The sequence below is a fragment of the Carcharhinus amblyrhynchos genome, chromosome 2 (genome assembly GCF_965287045.1).
Source record: "Carcharhinus amblyrhynchos chromosome 2, sCarAmb.v2.hapA, whole genome shotgun sequence".
Taxonomy (NCBI): domain Eukaryota; kingdom Metazoa; phylum Chordata; class Chondrichthyes; order Carcharhiniformes; family Carcharhinidae; genus Carcharhinus; species Carcharhinus amblyrhynchos.
Window position 1 is genome coordinate 5828522 of NC_137325.1, and position 22815 is coordinate 5851336.

The 22815-nt window shown below is 44.5% G+C and overlaps 1 protein-coding gene across 1 annotated transcript in view; it reads left to right on the forward strand.

The window, feature by feature from the left end:
- LOC145360131 (glutamate decarboxylase 1-like) overlaps positions 1-5136 on the forward strand; it is a 52826-nt gene extending 47690 nt beyond the window's left edge. Inside the window, exon 15 of the mRNA XM_080215110.1 lies at positions 4963-5136. Coding sequence (XP_080071236.1) covers positions 4963-5136 — 174 coding nt within the window. The remainder of the gene's footprint in view (positions 1-4962) is intronic.
- Positions 5137-22815: the final 17679 nt, after the last annotated feature.

The following is a 22815-nucleotide window of genomic DNA, read 5'->3' on the forward strand; positions in this document are numbered from 1 at the left end:
GTAGGCCATCTAGCCCTTCAAGCCTGCCCCGCCATTCAATAAGATCATGGCTGATCTGTCGTGGCTCAGTTCCACTTTCCCGCCCTCTCCCCATAACCCTTAATCCCCTCTCTTATCAAAAACCCATCAACCCGCTTCTTAAAAATATTTAGCGAGGCAGCCTCCACCACTTCAACGGGCAGAGAATTCCAGAGATTCACCACCCTTTGAGTGAAGAAGTTCCTCCTCAACTCCGTTCTAAACCGCCCCCCCTTTTATCTTGAGGCTGTGCCCCCTAGTCCTACTGTCTTTTTTGAGCGGGAAGAGTCTCTCCACCTCTATCCTATCCATCCCATTCATCATCTTATACGTCTCAATGAGATCTCCCCTCATTCTTCTAAACTCTAACGAGTGCAAGCCCAGTTTATTCAGCCTCTCCTCATAGCTCAACCCCCTCAACTCCGGTATCAGTCTAGTAAACCTCCTCTGCATTCCCTCCAAGGCCAAAATTTGCTACCACAGAAAGCAGCTGAGGCCAAAACATTGAAAGCAGTTAGATATAGCACATGGGGCGAAGGGGATCAGAGGATATGGGGAGGGGGGAAGGGGGAAATCAGGTTATTGAATTGGATGATCAGCCATGATCATAATGAATGGTGGAGCAGGCTTAACGGGCCGAATGGCCTCCTCAAGCTCCTACTTCCTATGATGTTTTGTCCAGCGATTATAAAAATCCCTTAAACCCATTGCCAGAAAATTACCACGGCCCACCTTATACTACTTTAGGTATACTGTCAGAAATATACTCCAAGCCCCCTTCCAAAACCAAAAGATAGTACAAATATTGGATGCTTTGACCAGTAGAACAAGACAAAGGATGACAAGGTACCACACTGGGTTTTGGACCAATAGCACAGATTTATTTAAGAGCTGTTACCTGACTGCAATCCAACATGGAAGAGAGATAAAAATCCGCAAATGCCTCTGGTGACATCACAGCACATCATGTGCCTAAACACACAACGATTTGTTGCTTTACAATACATAACACATAGGAACAGGAGTAGGCCATTCAGCCCATCAAGCCTACTCAATATAATTCAAGCCCATTCAATATAATCATGGCTGATTGGACATCTTGGTGCCTTTTGCAGCCGTTACCCCCATTACCCTTTACATTATTGTTAATCTGATATCTACAATATTTTCCCTAATCTCATTGGATCAAGACTGAGCCCATTGCCAATTCTTGTCACTTGCCAGTAGCAATGTTATAATTCAATATTAACACTCCTAGAATCAGTCGTGGCAGAGAAATCCCAGGGTCTCTGGACCACCGTCAAGACACTACCACCCAAATTAACATCAGCCCAAAGCTTCGAGGTTTGTACAGAGAAAATGTAGCAGGATTTGTACTCCAGCAATCCATGCAGCTTAAGACCAAGGTATGAAGGATTGTGTGTTCCCGATGTAAGAAGGATGTGTTTAGGAGTGAAGCCTACAAGGCTTTACAAGGAATCATCAATATCACAGATACAACTCGCGAGCTTATGGCAGGATTCACATAGAAAACATCTCAAAACATTCATCAGACAAAAACTCACACCAAACCAAAGAAGGAAACAGTAGGAACTCAAAAGTCATTGAGGTTTACAGCATGGAAACAGGCCCTTTGGCCCAACTTGTCCATGCCGCCCAGTTTTACTACTAAGCTAGTCCCAATTTCCCGTGTTTGGCCCATATACCTCTATACCCATCTTACCCATGTCTAAACGCTTTTTAAAATACAAAATTGTACCCGCCTCTACCACTACCTCTGGCAGCTTGTTCCATGATGTGGATATGCCGGGGTTGGACTGGGGTAAACACAGTAAAAAGTCTGACAACACCAGGTTTAAGTCCAACTGATTTATTTGATAGTAAACTCACAAGCTTTCGAGGTTAAGCTCTTCTTCAGGTTGTTCAGCTTGTTCCAGGCACTCACCACCCTCTGTGTGAAGAAATTGTCCCTCTGGACCCTTTTGTATCTCTCCCCTCTCACCTTAAGTCTATGCCTTCTAATTTTAGACTCCCCTACCTTTGGGAAAAGATGTTGACCATCTCATTAATCTATGCCCCTCATTACTTTATAGACTTCTGTCAGATTACTCGTATGTCTCCTACACTCCTGGGAAAAAAGTTTAGGCAGCCTTTCCTTATAACTCAAACCATTAAATCCCAGTAGCATCCTAGTCAATCTTTTCAGTGCTCTTTCTAATTTAATAATATCCTTTCTGTAATAGGCTGACCAGGGCTGTACACAGTATTCCAACTTGGTATTCAACTTGATCAAAGCATCAAGCAGTGTTTCAAAAAAGAGAGAGAGACAGAGCGATGGAGGGTGGGAATTACAGGGTGGGAGATTGGATAGCTGAAGGTCTGACCACAAATGGGCAAGAACTTGAGGAAATAGCACTAAGGAGATATATTGGAATATGGCACCAATTTCTGGCAGAGGTTTTATGCTTTGACAATATTGCTTTATTTTAAAGCACTTCTATCAACTACTAATTATCACATAGGGAATATATTACACTGCTATAAAAATATGGTAGATTTTATACCTTAAATTGATTGTCCCGTAGGTTATTTTACAATTTCACGCTGGTGCCTTTATACTTTGAATAATCCATATACATTTTTGGCTGGTAGGAGCAGATATTTCTCTCTTTTATTTTCTCAACAATCCTCAGGAAAACATGTGAAAACCATGACTATTTTGCCAGTTTAGTCTGTCCCACGGCTAAAACATGTGGAACCCACTCCACCCAGCTCTTCCAGAACTGAAATAAAAGAACTGGAACTGCTCAGCAGGTCAGGCAGCACCTGTGTAGAGAGACAGAGTGAATGGACGGGATTTTCCGGCTTTTCCCACCGGTGGGATTTTGAGCCAAAGGGGTGCGAACAACAAGAAATCCCATTGACACCGGCAGGACTGGAAGATCCTGCCACTGGCCAAATGTGGGCCATCTCCAACACCACAAAACATGCCAAGGCGGGGGTGGGGGGAGTGGAAAATCCTGCTTACTGTTTTAGATCAGTGACCTATTATCAGAACTGGCTGATTTGATTCAGAATTCCTATCGTGAGGCACCTCCCTTTTCATAGAATCATAGATTCCCTCAGCACGGACGGAGGCCATTTATCCCATCGTGTCTGCGCCAGCTCTTTGAAAGAGCATCCAACCCAGGCCCTATCCCATCACCTCACATATTTACCCTCTAACCTATACATCTTGGGCCACTAAAAGACAATTTAGCATGGCCAATCAGTTCAGGAGTAAACCCTGTCGAATGGCCTCCTCAAGCTCCTACTTCCTATGATGTTTTGTCCAGCGATTATAAAAATCCCTTAAACCCATTGCCAGAAAATTACCACAGCCCACCTTACACTACTTTAGGTATACTGTCAGAAATATACTCCAAGCCCCCTTACAAAACCAAAAGATAGTACAAATATTGGATGCTTTGACCAGTAGAACAAGACAAAGGATGACAAGGTACCACACTGGGTTTTGGACCAATAGCACAGATTTATTTAAGAGCTGTTACCTGACTGCAATCCAACATGGAAGAGAGATAAAAATCCGCAAATGCCTCTGGTGACATCACAGCACATCATGTGCCTAAACACACAACGATTTGTTGCTTTACGATACATAACACATAGGAACAGGAGTAGGCCATTCAGCCCATCAAGCCTACTCAATATAATTCAAGCCCATTCAATATAATCATGGCTGATTGGACATCTTAGTGCCTTTTGCAGCCGTTACCCCCATTACCCTTTACATTATTGTTAATCTGATATCTACAATATTTTCCCTAATCTCATTGGATCAAGACTGAGCCCATTGCCAATTCTTGTCACTTGCCAGTAGCAATGTTATGATTCAATGTTAACACTCCTAGAATCAGTCGTGGCAGAGAAATCCCAGGCTCTCTGGACCACCGTCAAGACACTACCACCCAAATTAACATCAGCCCAAAGCTTCAAGGTTTGTACAGAGAAAATGTAGCAGGATTTGTACTCCAGCAATCCATGCAGCTTAAGACCAAGGTATGAAGGATTGTGTGTTCCCAATGTAAGAAGGATGTGTTTAGGAGTGAAGCCTACAAGGCTTTACAAGGAATCATCAATATCACAGATACAACTCGCGAGCTTATGGCAGGATTCACATAGAAAACATCTCAAAACATTCATCAGTTTAGCATGGCCAATCAGTTCAGGAGTAAACCCTGTCAAAGATCAAATCATAGAATCATACAATCCTTACAGTGCAGAAGGAGACCATTTGGCCCATCGAGTCTACACCGCCGACAATCCCATCCAGACCCTATTCCTATAACCCTATGTATTTATTCTGACACTAAGGTTAATTTAGCATAACCAATCCACCGAACCTGCACATCTTTGGAGTGCAGGAGGAAACTAGAGCATCCGGTGGAAACCATGCAGGGATGGGGAGAATGCGCAAACTCCACGTAGTCACCCGAGGCCAGAATTGAGCCTGGGTCCCTGCCACTGCTCCACCGTGCCACCCTTTTAAATGTCTAATTTTTATTTGAGCCACAAAACTATAAAGTTGCCTCTTTGTCAATATTCTGCTGCTTCAGCAAAGCAGCCAGCATAATTAAAGACCTCATGCACCTCAGAAATTCTTTATTCCACCTTCTTCTGTCGGGAAATAGACACAAAAGTCTGAGGTCACGTACCAACCGATTCAAGAACTTCTTCCCTGCTGCTGTCAGACTTTTGAATGGGCCTACCTTGCAATAAGTTGACCTTTCTCTGCACCCTAGCTATGACTGTAACTCTACATTCTGCACTCTCTTGTTTCCATTTCTATGTACGATATGTTTTGTATAGCATACAAGAAACAATACTTTTCGCTGTACACTAATACATGTGACAATAATAAACCAAATCAAATCAAATCAAAAGGTGGCACCAAAGATTAAAGCTCGGATGATGGAGGAAGGGTCAACAATGGTTGGGTACCAACCACAAGGGGACAAGGTGAATTTCTTCCGGATGGTCATCTCGAATCCAGCTACAAATGCGTCTGATGTCGACTTTGTGATTGAAGAAATCGCAAGACTTGGACAGGATTTGTAAATTGTACGCAGATGCAGGAATAATCATGGACTTTAATAAAATACGTGGCAAAATCTTTTTTCTTACCTTTGCTATGAATCACTTTGTTTCTGGGCAAATTAGTGCCCCCCGTGCAGCTTTGACAAAGCAAATTCATTAGGATATTGACCCTTTCTGGTGTTTGTTATCGACTTCAACAAATTATTGTCCATCCATAATTGTCCTGGAACTGAATGGTTTGTTTGGCCATTGCAGAGAGCAGTGAAGAGTTAATCACATTGCTCTGGGTCTGGAGTCACATGTAGGCCAGACCAAGTAAAGATGCTAAATTCCCTTCCCTAAAGGACATCAGTGAACCAAATGGGATTTCAAAATAATCTAGTAATTTCATGATCGCCACTTGAATTTTCATCTAGATTACTTGTGGATTAATTTGCTGCTGTCCCTTGCTGGCTTGGGTTGTTTTTGGAAAACCATGAGTTCTTTATTCACATGTTTTTCCCTACCTTTGGGAAAAGATGTCGAATATCTACCTTACCTATGTCACTCATTATTTTATAGACCTCTATAACGATCATCCCCTAAGCCTCGTATGCTCCAGGGGAAAAAAAATCAAATCAAATATCAATGTCTAATTCCGGGATCTGGGTCAAAGCTTCTTGAGCTCAATACTCACACAACGAGAATGCTTTAATGAATGAAGGGATGCAGGCTTCACCAGAACCACCTCTGAGACAATTCTGAGGATGGTTTGATTCTCAGGTTGGACTGTGGGGTCCTCAATAAAGAATCTATTTGGCATATGACTGATAGTGGAATCATTGTGACTCAGTCAGCAGCACTTCTGTGTCACAAGGTTCCAGGTTCAAAACTCCCTTGAGGACAAGAGTACAAAAATGAAGGTTGACATATGAAGGAATGGAACTATAAATATGAAGCTGTGACAGAATCCAGCTATAAATAAGGAGTTATTAGGGATTAAAAATTAAAAATCAGTGCTCATCTGCTGGGCAAAGGTATTAAAAATGCCTGACAAGAACATTCTGCGGTATATCCGCACTTCAGGACTTCATGTCGCCTCGGCAACACATTGGTAATTTGTAAGATGCTACAATCTAACAAGAGATAACCTCAAACGTGGCGTTAATTAAATTGTTAACTGAATCCAGGAGACCGAATGTTGCAAGGATCACCGTCTGCACTTCCCAGTATCCTCTTTAATTGAAGGATATAAATGATAACCAAAGGATGTTGCTAAGCACCAGTGCTCAACATGCTTCCTGCTGGCTAAGTCTTTTTTTTAGGGTATGAATATTAGAACTACGTAGTAGGAATTTTGGTTTGGTGGATTTATTCCCACAGCGGCATGGTGGCACAGTGGTTAGCACTGCTGCCTCACAGCGCCAGTGTCCTGGGTTCAATTCCGGCCTCAGGTCACTGTCTGTCTGGAGTTTGCACGTCCTCTCTGTGCCTGCGTGGGTTTCCTCTGGGTGCTCTGGATTCCTCTCACAGTCCAAAGATGTGTGGGTTAGGTGGATTGGCCAGGCTAAATTGACCCTTAGTGTCGGGGGGATAATTGGACTTACAGGGATAGGGCCTGGCTGAGATTATTGTTGGTGCAGGTTCAATGGGCCAAATGGCCCCCTTCTGCACTGTAGGATTCTATGACCTCTCAAGGTAAAGATAGTCCTGTGGTGGAGTGAAATTGTCCTCTCCTCAATTGGGATAAAGACATCTTGCTAGACTCGGGTGCTTTCTATCTGGGGATTTAAGATAAATGTTCCTTTAGATGTTAATGGATTTGTAATTTATTATAACATTAATAAAACTTGGATTCTCTATTAGAAAAAAGATTATATTTACCTTTCCTAGGACTATCAATGTTCAGTTGAAATACAGTCAAAAGTGAATTGTGTGTTTAGTCCTTTAATAAACTCTTAAATAATTTAGAAAATATATTGTCTCATGTAGCCTTCTGTATCCAAACTGGAAAACCCATCTCCATTCATTCTTCAGTGGAGAGGTACATTGCTGTGGAGAGATATCTGGATCCTGTTAAGATCCAGGTTGTTATAATCTGACTAAACTTTGTTAATAAGGCCATCTGGAACATCGTAATATTCTCTGTTTCTTTTTTCCTTCAGGGGGAGTTGCACCAGTTCTTCAGATCTATTTAAGTGTCTGTGGGGCATGTCTTTCTCAACCATAAATGAGAGTGATCATCCGAGGAGTTAGTCTGATCCAGAATAATCCCAAAAAGGGGCTAGCATTATAACCCAATTCACGTACTCCAGCGCAGCACTGAGGGAGCATTACAATATAAGAACATAAGAAATAGGAGCAGGAGTAGGCCATCTAGCCCTTCGAGCCTGCCCCGCCATTCAATAAGATCATGGCTGATCTGTTGTGGCTCAGTTCCACTTTCCCGCCCTCTCCCCATAACCCTTAATCCCCTCTCTTATCAAAAACCCATCAACCCGCTTCTTAAAAATATTTAGCGAGGCAGCCTCCACCACTTCAACGGGCAGAGAATTCCAGAGATTCACCACCCTTTGAGTGAAGAAGTTCCTCCTCAACTCCGTTCTAAACCGCCCCCCCTTTATCTTGAGGCTGTGCCCCCTAGTCCTACTGTCTTTTTTGAGCGGGAAGAGTCTCTCCACCTCTATCCTATCCATCCCATTCATCGTCTTATACGTCTCAATGAGATCTCCCCTCATTCTTCTAAACTCTAACGAGTACAAGCCTAGTTTATTCAGCCTCTCCTCATAGCTCAATCCCCTCAACTCCGGTATCAGCCTAGTAAACCTCCTCTGCACTCCCTCCAGGGCCAAAATATCCTTGCGCAGGTGCGGCGCCCAAAACTGCACACAGTACTCATGGCTGATCTGAAGTGGATCAGTTCCACTTTCCTGCTCTCTCCCCATAACCCTTAATTCCCCTGTCTGTCAAAAACCTATCTACCCATGACTTAAATATATCTAGCGAGGTAGCCTCCACCATTTCAACAGGCAGACAATTCCAGAGATTCACCACCCTTTGAGTGAAGAAGTTCCTCCTCATCTCCAATCTAAACTGAACCCCCCCTTATCTTGAGGCTGTGCCCTCTAGTCCTGCTATCCTTTCTAAGCAGGAAGAATCTCTCTACCTCTACCCTATCCATCCCTTTCATTATCTTATACGTCTCTATAAGATCCCCCCTCATCCTTCTAAACTCCAACGCGTATGGACCCAGTCTATTTAGTCTCTCTTCATAGTCCAATATCAAAACTGCCAACTTTTGGATAAGACATTAAACGAAGATCGCATTTGCCTGCGCAGATGATGTAATAGTTCCTGAGTGGCTATTTCAAAGAACAGCAAGGAACTCCCTTGTGTTGCCTTTTTCCTCAGAAAAGTTTCATCTTCTGAGTTCTCACCTCCTGACCTCCCAAACAGTTCCCACCATCTACAGGACAGGAGTGTTATTAAATACTCTCCACTTGTCTGGATGGGTGCAGCTCCAACAACACTCAGGAAGCTTGACACCATCCAGGAGATAGCAGTCTGCTTTTATGGGAACATCACCACCTACAAGTTCCCCTTCAAGTCACCCACCATCTTGACTTGGAAATATATCACCATTGCTTCGCTGTCACGGCATCAAAATCCTGGAACTCCCTCCCTATCAGCACTGTGGGTGGACCTACACCACATGTGCTGCAGTGGTTTTGAGAAGACATCTCACCACCACCTTCTCAAGGCCAATCAGGGACTGGCAATAAATGCTGGTCTACCCAACCTCACTGATATCCCATAAAATTAATTTTAAAATATGGGAGGTGGTGGATTAGTGGTATTCTTGTTCAACTATTAATCCAGAAACTCAACTATTGTTCCGGGTACCCAGGTTTCAAATCCTGCCATGGCAGTTGGTGGAATGTGAATTCAATAAAAGTATCTGGAATTAAGAATCTACTGATAATCATGAAACCATTGACGGAAAAACCCATCTGGTTCACTAATGTCCTTTAGGGGAGGAAATCTGCTGTTCTTACCTGGTCTGGCCTACATGTGACTCCAGAGCCACAGTAATGTGGTTTTCTCTCAACTGCTCTCTGAACAAGGGCAACTAGGGACAGGCAATAAATGCTGGCCATAGAATTTAGAACATAGAACATTACGCACAGTACAGGCCCTCCAGCCCTCGATGTTGTGCCGAGCTATATCCAAACCCAAGATCAAGCTGTCCCACTCCCTATCATTCTGGTGTGTTCCATGCGCCTACCCAACAACCGCTTGAAAGTTCTTAAAGTGTCCGACTCCACTATCACAGCAGGCAGTGTATTCCACATCCCAACTACTCTCTGAGAAAAGAATCTACCCCGGACGTCCCTCTGATATCTCCCACCATGAACATTATAGTTGTGCCCCCAGTAACAGTTACATCCACCTGAGGAAATAGTCTCTGAGCATCCACTCTACCTATCCCCCTCATCATCTTATAAATCTCTATTAAGTCGCCTCTCGTCCTCCTCCGCTCTAAAGAGAAAAGCCCCAGCTTCCTCAATCTTTCCTCATAAGACCTACCCTCCAAACCAGGCAGCATCCTGGTAAATCTCCTCTGCGCTCTCTCCAATGCTTCCACATCCTTCTTATAGTGAGGTGACCAGAACTGCACACAATATTCCAAATGTGGTCTCACCAAGGTCCTGTATTGTTGCAATATAACCCCACAGCTCTTAAACTCAACCCCCCTGTTAATAAACACCAACACACTATAAGCCTTCTTCACAGCTCTATCCACTTGAGTGCCAACTTTCAGAGATCTGTGGATATGAACCCCAAGATCTCTCAGTTCCTCCACATTCCTCAGAATCCTGCTGTTAACTCTGTAATCCGCATTCATGTTTGTCTTACCAAAATGAATCAGTTCACACTTATCAGGGTTAAACTCTATCTGCCACTTTTTGGCCCAGCTCTGCATTCTATCAATGTCTCTTTGCAGCCTGCAAGAGCCCTCCACCTCATCCACTACTCCACCAATCTTGGTGTCATCAGCAAATTTACTAACCCACCATTCAGCCCCCTCTTCCAAAGCATTGATAAAAGTCACAAATAGCAGATGACCCAGCACTGTTCCCTGCGGTACACCGCTGGTAACTGGCCTCCAGTCTGAAAATTTTCCTTCCACCACCAGCCTCTGTCTTAATGTTCTATGTTCTATGTCTTCTATAAGACAGCTAGTTACTTATCCAATTGGCCAAATTTCCTTCTATCCTACATCTCCTTACTTTCTTCATGAGCCTACCATGGGGAACCTTATCAAATGCCTTACTAAAATCCATGTATACCACATCAACTGCTCTACCTTCATCTACACACTCAGTTACGTCCTCAAAGAATTCAATCAAACTTGTGAGGCAAGACTCACCCCTCAGAAAACCATGCTGACTATTCTGGATTAAGCTGCATCTTCCCAAATGGTCATAAATCGTATCCCTCAGGACCCTTCCCATTAACTTACCAACCACCAAAGTAGGGCTAACTGGCCTATAAATACCAGGGTCATTCCTATTTCCTTTCTTGAAGAGTGGAACTCTTTGCCACTCTCCAGTCCTCTGGCACAATTCTCGTGGATAGTGAGGACCCAAAGATCAAAGCTAAGTGCTTCGCAATCTTATCTCTTGGCTCCCAAAGTATCCTAGGATGTATCCCATCTGGCCCAGGGGACTTATCGACCCTCAGGTTTTTCAAAATTGCTAATACATCTTCCCCCAGAACATCTATCTCCTCCATTCTATCAGCCTGTATCACACTCTCATCCTCAAAAATATAAGAACATAAGAACATAAGAAATAGGAGCAGGAGTAGGCCATCTGGCCCTTCGAGCCTGCCCCGCCATTCAATAAGATCATGGCTGATCTGTCGTGGCTCAGTTCCACTTTCCCGCCCTCTCCCCATAACCCTTAATCCCCTCTCTTATCAAAAACCCATCAACCCGCTTCTTAAAAATATTTAGCGAGGCAGCCTCCACCACTTCAACGGGCAGAGAATTCCAGAGATTCACCACCCTTTGAGTGAAGAAGTTCCTCCTCAACTCCGTTCTGAACCGCCCCCCCTTTATCTTGAGGCTGTGCCCCCTAGTCCTACTGTCTTTTTTGAGCGGGAAGAGTCTTTCCACCTCTATCCTATCCATCCCATTCATCATCTTATACGTCTCAATGAGATCTCCCCTCATTCTTCTAAACTCTAACGAGTACAAGCCTAGTTTATTCAGCCTCTCCTCATAGCTCAACCCCCTCAACTCCGGTATCAGCCTAGTAAACCTCCTCTGCACTCCCTCCAAGGCCAAAATATCCTTGCGCAGGTGCGGCGCCCAAAACTGCACACAGTACTCCAGCTGCGGCCTCACCAATGCCCTATACAGCTGCAGCAAGACCTCCCTACTTTTATATTCAATCCCCCTCGCTATGAAGGCCAGCATCTCCTTAGTGAACACTGAAGAAAAGTATTCATTCAACCCCTCACCTATCTCATCTGACTCCATGCACAAGTTCTCATTACTAACCTTGACTGGCCCTAACCTCACCCTGGTTATTCTTTTATTTCTGACAGAAGAGTAAAAAGCCTTAGGGTTTTCCTTTATTCGACCCGGCAAGGGCTTCTCATGCCCCCTCCTAGCTCTCCTAAGCCCTTTTTTTAACTCATTCCAGCTATCTTGTAACCCTCAAGCGACCCAACTGAACCTTGTTTTTTCATCCTTACATACGCTTCCTTTTTCCTCTTGACAAGACATACAACCTCCTTTGTGAACCATGGTTCCCTCACTTGGCCATTTCCTCCCTGCCTGACAGGGGCCATACCTATCAAGGACACGCAGTATTTGTTCCTTGAACAAACTCCACTTTTCGTTTTTGCCCATACCTGACAGTTTCTGTTCCCATCTTATGCTCCTTAATTCTTGTCTAATCACATTTTAATTACCCCTGCCCCAATTATAAACCTTGCCCTGCCATGTGACCTTGTCCCTCTCCATTGCAATAATGAAGGACACCGAATTGTGGTCACTATCTCCAAAGTGCTCTCCCACAATCAAATTGGCCCAGTTCATTACCCATGGGCCAGTGAAGCCCACGTCCCATGAAAAAATAAATTCCGAAATTGTCCTCAGTTTACAGGCAAGCGGAATCCGGGAGATTTTTAAACGGATAAGATTCAGGTATTCTGGCAGCGCAGAGTCTATTTAACTGAAAGACTGTAGGCTTATCTCACAGCCGTGCATGCGTTCTGCACCTGGGACATCGCTGTGGCCTGCCTGCCTGTTTCACCCATGCTGCTGAAAGTAAGCAGAGAGAGGAAACTTCGAGGGAGTCCTCAGGTTGACTGAAGACTGAGAGAGAGAAGAACGGATGAGAGAGCCAGCTCAGGCAGCAGGGAAAGAAGCCACGGGGTTGAGCAACTGAACTGGGGGCAGCGCAGTGGCACAGTAGTTAGCACTGTTGCCTCACGGCGCCGGGGATCTGGGTTCACTACAGGCCTCAGGTCACTGTGCAAAGTCTGCATGCTCCCCCCCGCGTCTACGTGGGTTTCTTCTGGGTGCTCCAGTTTCCTCCCACTCTCCAAAGATGTGTGGGTTAGATGCTAAATTGACCCTGGTGTCAGGGGGTTTAGCAGGGTAAATATGTTGGGTTAGGGGTATAGGGCCTGGCTGGGATGGTAGTTGGTGCAGACTCAATGGGCCAAATGGCCTCTTTCTGCAGTGTAGGGATTCTAACTGTCTCCCAAGGGCTGGGCTTGTAAGAGAAATGGAGAGCGCAGACCAGACTCAGCAGCTTCTGGCAACCGGTCTGGGAAAGACTCATTGCTGTTAATGGTGAGATACTGCAGCTGTAATTCTAACCCAGGAGGAAGTATCAATACATCTTGTAAAAGCAAGCACAACAAATTAACTTCAGCTTCTTTCTTAAACTAGCGACACTATCACTTTTATTGTTTATTTTTTATTTCGACAGCCAGCATATAAATCACAGCGATGTAAATCATTCTCTGTTCTATTACAGATTCGCACAGATCGAGAAAGTCACACGTTTGTAAGGAGGTAAAGAACTTTGCATTTATACCTTTCAGAACAATATCCTCTGATCATTAGCAAAAATAATGATATTTTTCTCCAATTTTGAACATTTTAGTCAATTCTAAAAGTGCTAGGGGTGCAGAGGGAAGGAAATGATTGGACAGGATAGTTAGAGGTGTGAAGGGAGGGAGGTTCACATAGTTAAACCTCCAGAAATACATTCAGTCGGAGCTGGCAATCTTACTTATCCGCAAGCATGAGAACAGCTTCAGCTGGGGTCAGAACATTCAGCATCCGAGGGATCAACGTCCAGAATTCCAACCCCTTTCACTGCATGTCTCACTGTGCGGGCTACCTCTGTTGTTTTGGTACTTTTTCCACCTCCTCCTTTGCCAGAGGGAACCAGCAGGGTGTGGTCGACAGCGGCTGGGTTATCTCAACCGCGATCTTGGGTTGACTCTTAACTGCCCCCTGAAATGACCTAGCCAAGCCACTCAGTTGTAACAATCGCTACAAAATCTCAACAAAGAAATGACCCTAACGGCATTGTGGGTCAACCCACAGCACATGGACTGCAGTGATTCAAGAAAGCAGCTCACCACCACCTTCTCAAGCAATCAATGCTGGCCGGCCAGTGACACCCACGTCCCACGAATGAATTTTAAAAAATGGGATCTTGGGTTTATGTCACACTATGTAACCCCCCACCATACTGTCTAGAACATAGAACATTACAGCGCAGTACAGGCCCTTCGGCCCTCGATGTTGTGCCGACCAGTGGAACCAATCTAATGACCCTCTAACCTAAACTATTCCAATGTTATCCATATGCCTATCCACTGACCATTTGGATGCCCTTAAAGTTGGCAAGTCCACAACTGCTGTAGGCAGGGCATTCCACACTGGGTTTGCAAAATCCGACTAACTGTGCTGGCTTGAGACTGTTCACACCTCTTAACCTGTGATCATCCCTCCCTCCACTCATACTGCCTGTACATGTGAAGACTTGATTATCTGTAAAGACTCGCAATTCTTCACGTTCCAATCTGTAATTATTTTGCAATTGTATCTTTGCCTTTCAACGCCATGTTTATGAATCTACCTCTCAGAATCACAGAATACTACAGTGCAGAAGAGGCCCTTCGGCCCATTGAGCCTGCAACGACACATGAAATGCTGTGACCTGCCCACCTAATCCCACTTACCAGCGCTTAGCCCATAGCTCCCCACTCACCTGACAAGGGAGCAGCACTCTGAAAGCTCGTGATTCCAGATAAACCTGTTGGACTTTAACCTGGTGATGTGAGACTTATTACTGTGCCCGTCCCAATCCAGTGCCGGCATCATTACTTACCCATGCTGTCCCAGCCAATATCTATCTCCCAGTCAACAATGAAAACAAGGCAATTATCTGCTCATTGTCACTTTGTTGTTTGTGGGAGCTTGTTGTGAACAAATTGGCTGCCATGTTTCCTATATTACAACAGTGATTACATCTCCAAAAGCATTCCAATGCCGGTAAAGAACTTTGAAACCTCTGGAGTTTGTGCAAAATGCTTTATGAATGCATGACTTCCGTACTTAAGTATGTTCACGGCGCCATCAGACTTGGAGGCTGAGGCAAGATAACTGAATGTCTTCTGCTTTGGGCAGGAATTCTCCTGAATTCCTCATTGAATTTTGTTTATATTAATTTGTGGAGTGTGGGTGCCTTTGGAAAAGGCCAGCACTTGTTGCCTATCCCTTACTGCCTTTGAACTGAGTAACTTGTGGGTTATTTCGGCTCAGTGTTAGTCGCATTGCTGGGGATCTAGCTTCACGCAGAATCATAGAATCCACACATTGCAGCCCATTGGTAACCTGCACCCAGTCTCTGACAGAATATCTCACCCAGGTCCTCTCTCCCACCCTATCCAAGTAATCCCACACATTTACTATGGTTCATCCATCTAACCTACACACCTTGGAACATTAAAAAGCAAATTTTTATTCTGACTAATCCACCTAACCAGCACATTTTTGGACAGTGAGAGGAAACAGGAGCACCTGGAGGAAACCCATGTGAACATATGTAGGCCAGACCAGATAAGGATGGCAGATTTACTTCCCGAAGAACATTAGTGAACAAGATGAGTTTTTGCAACAATCGACAATGGTTTCATTGTCATTATTAGACTTTGATCCCAGATTTTTATTGAATTCATGGTCTGCTGTGGTAGGATTCAAATCTGGGTCCCCAAAACATTACTCTAAATCTCTGGATTCCTAGTCCAGTGACAAATACACGACATCACCACCTCCCCATGAATAAGAAATAAGAGTCGGAAATGAAATGTACTTTTCCTTTGCGCTTAAATGTCATCAGTAAAAACTTGTGATATATTTTTGGGCTGTTTTATTCCAGCTCTTCCTAGTTTGTGTGCAGTGATACCCAATATAGATAGCAGTGGAAATGGAACAAGTGTCACTTTCACTTTGAAACCCCAGTGTCAGAAACAGTACAAAAAGAAAAGGAATTAAATCTGGTTTTTACTCTGCCAGAGCAGCATTTTTGGCATTCATTACTGAGACAATCGACAAATGAATTTGTTGTGGAAATTATTTGATGTTAGTCTACAAAGTTCCACAAAAATAACTGGGTGAAGATCAGACATTGTGGCTCATTAATCTAATAATCTCAGTAATCAAACACTCATGTCAATGATTAATGAGACGTGACTTATATAAAAATAGTTTATTCAGTCTATTGTGGTGTTTTATTTAAGTGTGTATTAAGGACATTATTTTGTCATTTGAAAACATTGTACATGGATACATTGTCTGGGCAGCGCGGTGATGCAATAGTCAGCACTGCTGCCTCACAATGCCAGGGATCCGGGTTCAATTCCTGGTTTGAGTGTGCGGAGTCTGCACATTCTCCCCATGTCTGCGTGGGTTTCCTCCAGGTGCTCTGGTTTCCTCCCACAGTCCGAAAGACATGCTTGTTAGGTGGATTGGCCGTGCTAAATTCTCCCTTAGTGGACCCGAACAGGCGACTCGGGGGTTTTCATGGTAACTTCATTACAGTGTTAATGTAAGCCTACTCGTGACTAATAAATAAATAAGCTTATAAAATTGAACATGGTAAGTCTCGTACCCATACGCGCAATGAGGGTTAACAAATGATTCTGAACATATGTGAAAGTTCAGTAACTTCAGTAAGAATCGTGGGGTTGGAGTGTAATTAACCATTCACATAATTTCACCCCAGTATTGCCATCTCCCACGCACCCCCCTCAGTCCCACCAAATGCACCCCATCATCGCAGCAAACATGTTAACTCACTGTATTGTTCCTCTCTCTTTCTCCCTCCCCTCCTTTTCCCACCTCTCAATCTGGCTGATTGTCAACTGGGCAAAGGGAAAGCAAGTTCAAGTGTTAAACTCTGGTGACCTCAGTGTAACCTACATCCCTGATTTCCTGGCCTGTGATGACCACGCACACATCTTACCCCAGCTCCCACCCTAACCCCCCCACCAAATATTGAAGCATCACTGTGCAACTGTTTATCATCTGCTGTTTAACCCTGTGCTTGGTTTTTGCTTGGGCGTGTTGATGTATTTGTTTTATCTATGCTATTGGTTAGCCTACGAGTGAGGAAGGGAGTTGGCAAATGTCCAGCAACAAATACCTAGAGTCTCAAGAGTTGTTTCCTGGCTCAACCTCAATGACATCTCATTTATTTTTCAGAAGGCATCCTTGGCTATAGTTTTTCCAGGACCATTGAGAGGGATCAAGGTACATTGAAAGATATATTGAGCATCCGTCTTGCAAAGAATCTTCCAATCCTTCTGTTCAGTAACAAATTAAACAACATTGCTTCCTTCAGTGCAACATGTGGGAATGATAGAAAGTAAAGGCCATCACATTCTAGCACAACCCAAGGCCCTCTTTTTTGTAGGGGTGAGGGAACTCATTGCCAAGGTATAAGATCAATTCACAAAAATAGTTGATGTCACTTATGGGGACTGTACATGGCCGTGTAGTCCCATAACTCACACACACGTGTACACACACAGACACACATAAACATAAATTTACATGCGCATATGTTTTCAAAATCCATTTATGGGATGTGGATGTCGTTGGAAAGATCAGCATTTATTGCCCATCCCTTATTACCCTTGACCTGAATGGCTTGCTAGGCCATTTCAGAGAGCAGTTAAGTTGTGGCTGAGTGCGAATGGGGGCGCCTGAAAGCTGATTTCCAGGTCGGATCTGAATTATGCCCAGATTCAGCACTTAGAATGAAAATTGTAAAATTGGGCCCACGAAGACACATACAGACACGTATACATAGACCAACAAAAATGTATACAAACATGTATATATTCATACACACACATGTACCCACAAACACACCTACACACACACGCACGTACACAGACATGTGCTCACACATGTACGCACATACAGGCACACACATGCACACATGTGAACATGGGCACAATCAGGAAGGTTGGCAATTTTGACACATTTGGCAGAACTGTACAGAAGCAGTAAATAACCACAGCTTGCATTTATATAGCACCTTTGTCAGAGTAACACATCTCAATGTGTTTCTCAAGAATGCTATCCAACAAAATTCAATATTGAGCCATGTAAAAAGATATTCAAACAGATGGCCAAAAGCCGGAGGAAGAGGTAGGTTTAAGGTTCATCTTAAACAATGAGAGGCAGCTGGAGAGGCTTACGGACACCAGGTATCAGAGCACACAGAGGGGTAAATAAGTCTGGCATTTAAAACGTCCAATTTCAGACTCGGACTGGAATCCGATAGTTGATTGAAAAGCAGAATGTAGCAATGCTGCAGATTTGAGATCAAAACAGAAAGTGCTGGAAATACTCAGCAGGTCAGATAGTTTCTGTGGAGAGGGAAACAGAGTTCATTTCTGATCTGTGATCCATATCTAGTGAAGAGTTATTGACTTGAAATGTTAACTCCACGGATTATTAACTTCCCTTAACAGTGAAAATCTTCAGAAGTCCTCGTACCCTGACAAGCATTCTGACAAATCCCTGCCTGACACGGGGGGGGTGAAACCATTAACGATGTTTCACAAAGAAATTACTCTTCTTAAAATTGAGATGTCCGCTGGAATTTTACCGCCATGCCTGGCCACGGGAATTAGAGTGGGCGAGGGGCGGATAATGGGAATGCCCGTTGACCTTGGGTGGGATTTTACGGTTTCAGGATGAGCATCAGCAGAGTGAGTGAGAAACTCTGTGTCTTTCTCTCCCTCTTTAGCACAGATATACCCCAAACCACAGATGCAGACCGACCTGCCCCCGAGTATTAGCCATTTCAACTCTGGCAACAAAATTCTGACTCTCAACCCTATTTATGCTTCATGTGAATTTATAAACTTCTGTTAGGTCTCCCCTCATTCTCCACCGTCCCAGAGAAAACAATCCTGGTTTGTCCAGCCTCTCCTTATAGCTCACACCCTATACGCCAGGCAGCAACCTGGCAAACACTTTCTGTGCCCTCGTCAAAACTTCCACATCCTTCCTGTAATGTATCAATCAGAGTTGATCACAATACTCGAAGGGCCCTCTTTTTACTATTTTAATTCTGAGTGCTGGGCAGACTTGAATCTGGGAGTGTTTCAGAGGTGATTTTTAGACCCGTTCTCAGGCCTCCCCACCCCGTACACACTCTATCTGAAAAGGATAGCAGCGATTCCGAATCGTGTGACAGAACCCTGTGTGTGGGGCTTAACGCGCCTGAAACATTGCAACTCCAATCGGCGCCTCCAACTGTGCAAGCTCAGTAAAAAAAAATAGGAAAACACTATCCTGTCACATCGCTGCCGGACAATGCCTCGTCCCTGGCCCCCACAGACGTCACCTCACCCGCACAACATAACCCCCACCGTCCTCCCCACCACCCGGATCAATCACGGCCCCCTGTCCCCCCTTCCCCTCCACCGATCACATGCAGAGTGGCAGTGGACCCCCTCTGCTCCCCACCCCTCCCACCAATCAGACGCACAGTGGAAGCGGACCCCCCCTGTCCCTGCATCCCCCCCCCCATACCAGGGAGCTATCTGACATGCCTCCCTCTCCCTCCCCCACCGCTGATTTGAGTCAGAGAGTCACCGGAAGTTCTGAACTTACCTCCTCAGAAGCTGGAGCACCCAAATCAGACCTGTGCCGACCATGTCTGTTCGGCGCCAGATCTGGACGGGCGAACGCATTGAGAAAGGGGGAAGTGCTGGAAGGTCTGGACGTGCAGCTCATTAAGTCAATCTAAACGCATGCAAATGTTTCAGGTGCAGCCCCGATGGTGGCCATTTCTGCCGATTGGTAAAGAGGGAACTGGCACGGAGACAAGCACGGATCGTCCTACTTGCCTCGTGCCCGACTTTACCAAGTTTTCGCACCCCGAAAACGGGTGCAACTTGATGGTAAAATCAGGCCTTAAATGCGGTCGAACCAAAGTTTTCTCAAGCTGCAGGATGACATCCTGACTTTTGTACTCAATGCCCCGACCCATAAAGGCAAGCATACAATACGCCTTCTTTACAACCTTGTCTACTTGTGTGGTCACTTCTGGGGAGCTATGTCTTGCACCCCAAGATCCCTCTGTGCACCAATGTTGTTCAGGGTTCTGCCATTAACTGTATACTTACCCTAAACATTTGATCTCCCAAAGTGTAGCATCTCACATTTGCCCAGATTAAACTCCATCTGCCATTTCTCCACCCGTAACTGCAACTGATCTATAGCCTGCTTTATCATTTGACAACCTTCAATACTATCCACATCTCCACTAATCTTTGTGTCACAGGCGAGACTGGAAAATTTGAGGAGAATTGAAAGGTCCATCGACCTCGGGCAGGGATTTCCAATCTCAGGATGGGCAGCACTGGAACATCTCACCATGGGGATAATGCCACAATCAAATCAGCCATGATTTTAATAAATGGCATAGCTGACTTGAGGGGCCTAATGTCCTACTTCTGCTCCTATCATCATAGAACCCCTTTAGTGCAAAAGGAGGCCAATAGGCACATTATAACATTCAAGGCTATGGGCCAAGTGCTGGTATACAGGATGAGGTGGGAGATCAGGTGTTTCTCGTGCGTCTGCGCAAGGTCGATGGGCCGAAAGGCCTCTTCCACACTCTATGTGTTTATGAATTTTGCACTGATTCTTCAACAGAGCATCTTACCCCTGTCCTACCCCATAACCCTGCACATTTACCACCCTCTTTTACCCATTTTTGGACACTAAGGGGCAATTAAGCACGGCCAATCCACCTAACCTGCACATCTTTGTACTATGGGAGGAAACCAGAGCACCCGGAGGAAACCCTCGCAGACACAGGGAGAACATGCAGACTCCACACAGACAGTGACCACAGGCTGGGATTGAACCTGGGTTCCTGGCACTGTGAGGCAGCAGTGCTAACCACTGTGCCATCGTGCCACCCTCGTTATTATGCTTTTAAAAAAAGAGTTTAACTTTTTCAATCTGAGTAAAGCATAAGTTCTTGTGAAAATCTTACATTTAGAACTGCTTCGAGTCACAATTTTTACTTGAATTGTCAGTTTTTCTGAGATTGCATCAGCTTTTGCTCATTTATCAAGCTGAGCAAATATCTTTTCAGATCTACACTGTACACTAATGACTGGCTGTGACAGTTTATTTATCTGAGTATTGCTTTGCAGGCTTAATTCAGGGCTAATTTACGTATAACGAGAAGAACTTTAGACATTAAAATTAACTCCAGTCAAATTTCACCCGTGTACAAATCCATCACTGTGCATAAGCAGAGCACATAACCCTAATGGAGCAACACAGAGATTGGGTAAACTCGGATTCTAATACCGTAATGTTTCCAGCTATAACCATCCAATACGCCTGCATGCTTCCCTTAAATTTAGTCAATAATTTAAAATGGAGTCTGTCACTTTAGATCATTATTTATCTTCCTGGATTGTGGATTCTCACAACCCAATTCAATTTCAGACTACGCAATGCTATTCAGTTAATGAAGTGAAACTGTGCATGCCTCCCCCTGGACAGTGCACGGCACTGATTCAATTCCCTGCTGCCGGACAATTGATTTTCTTAATGAGAATACAAATCAATATTTGTGCTTGCTGTTTAAATTAGCTCTGGTCTCAGGCTAGTAAATATGGGTCAGACAATTGAATGTTATTCTTCCAGCGCTTGCAATTGTGGGGTTGCAGAGTTGTGGTGGGGAATAGAGAGTCTGACATGTTCAGGTCTGCTGTACGTGATCTCTCGTGTTCAGTGGTATTTGTGCCCTGCTGCGCGGGTAGCAACTCACATTGTCATGAATCTACTGACGACACAAGGATCTAACTTCATTACTCCGTTTCAGAGGGGAGAATGAGAGCCAACCACATTGCTGTGGGCAAAAGGAAAAAATTGCTGGAAACTCTCAGCAGGTCTGGCAGCATCGGTAAGGAGAGAAAAGAGCTGACGTTTTGAATCCAGATATCAGCTCTTCTCTCTCATTACAAATGCTGCCAGACCTGCAGAGGTTTTCCAGCATTTTCTCTTTTGGTTTCAGATTCCAGCATCCGCAGTAATTTGCTTTAATACGTTGCTGTGGCTCTGGAGTCACGTGTAGGCCAGATCAGGTAAGGATGGCAGATTTCCTTCCCTAAAGGACATTAGTGACCCAGATGATTTTTTGCAATAATCAACGATGGTTTCATTGTCATCATTAAATCTTTAAGTCCAAATTTTTTTTATTGAATTCAAATTTCACCATTTGCCATGTAAATGTCCATCACGCAAACCAGCCTCCCATCCATTGACCGTGTCCACACTTCCCACTGCCTCGGTAAAGCAGCCCACATAATTAAGGACCCTGGACATTCTCTCTTCCACCTTGTTCCATTGGGAAAAAGATACAAAAGTCTGAGGTCATGCACCAAAGGACAGCTTCTTCCCTGCTGCCATCAGACATTTGAGTGAACCTATTATACATTAAGCTGATCATTCTCTTCACCTTTTCTATAATGGCAACTCTACATTCTGCACCCTGCCATTTTCTTCTCCCCTATGTACTCCACGAATGGTATGTTTTGTCGATATAGCGTGCATGAAACGATATATTTCACTGTATCCTAATACACGTGACAATAATAAAACAAATTCAATCAGTCAGGATTTGAACCTGGGTCCTCAGATCTTACCCTGGGTCTTTGGATTACTAGTGACAATACCGCTTTGCCACTGCCTTCTCATAATCACAGAACCCACCTCTGATCTGAAGCACGCCTTCTGAATGGGGCAGCACAATGGCACAGTGATTAGCACTGCTGCCTCACAGCTCCAGGAACCTGGGTTCAATACCCAGCCTGAGTCACTGTGTGGAGTCTGCACATTCTCCCTGTGTCTGCGTGGATTTCCTCCGGGTGCTCCGGTTTCCTCCCACAGTCCAAAGATGTGCAGGTTAAGTTGATTGGCCGTGCTAAATTGCCCCTTAGTGTCCCGGAGTGCATAGGTTGGAGGGATTAGCAGGGCAAATATGTGGGATTGTGGGGATAGGGCCTGGGGTGGGATTGTGGTCGGTACAGATATAATGGGCTGAATGGCCTCCTTCTGCACTGTAAGGTTTCTAT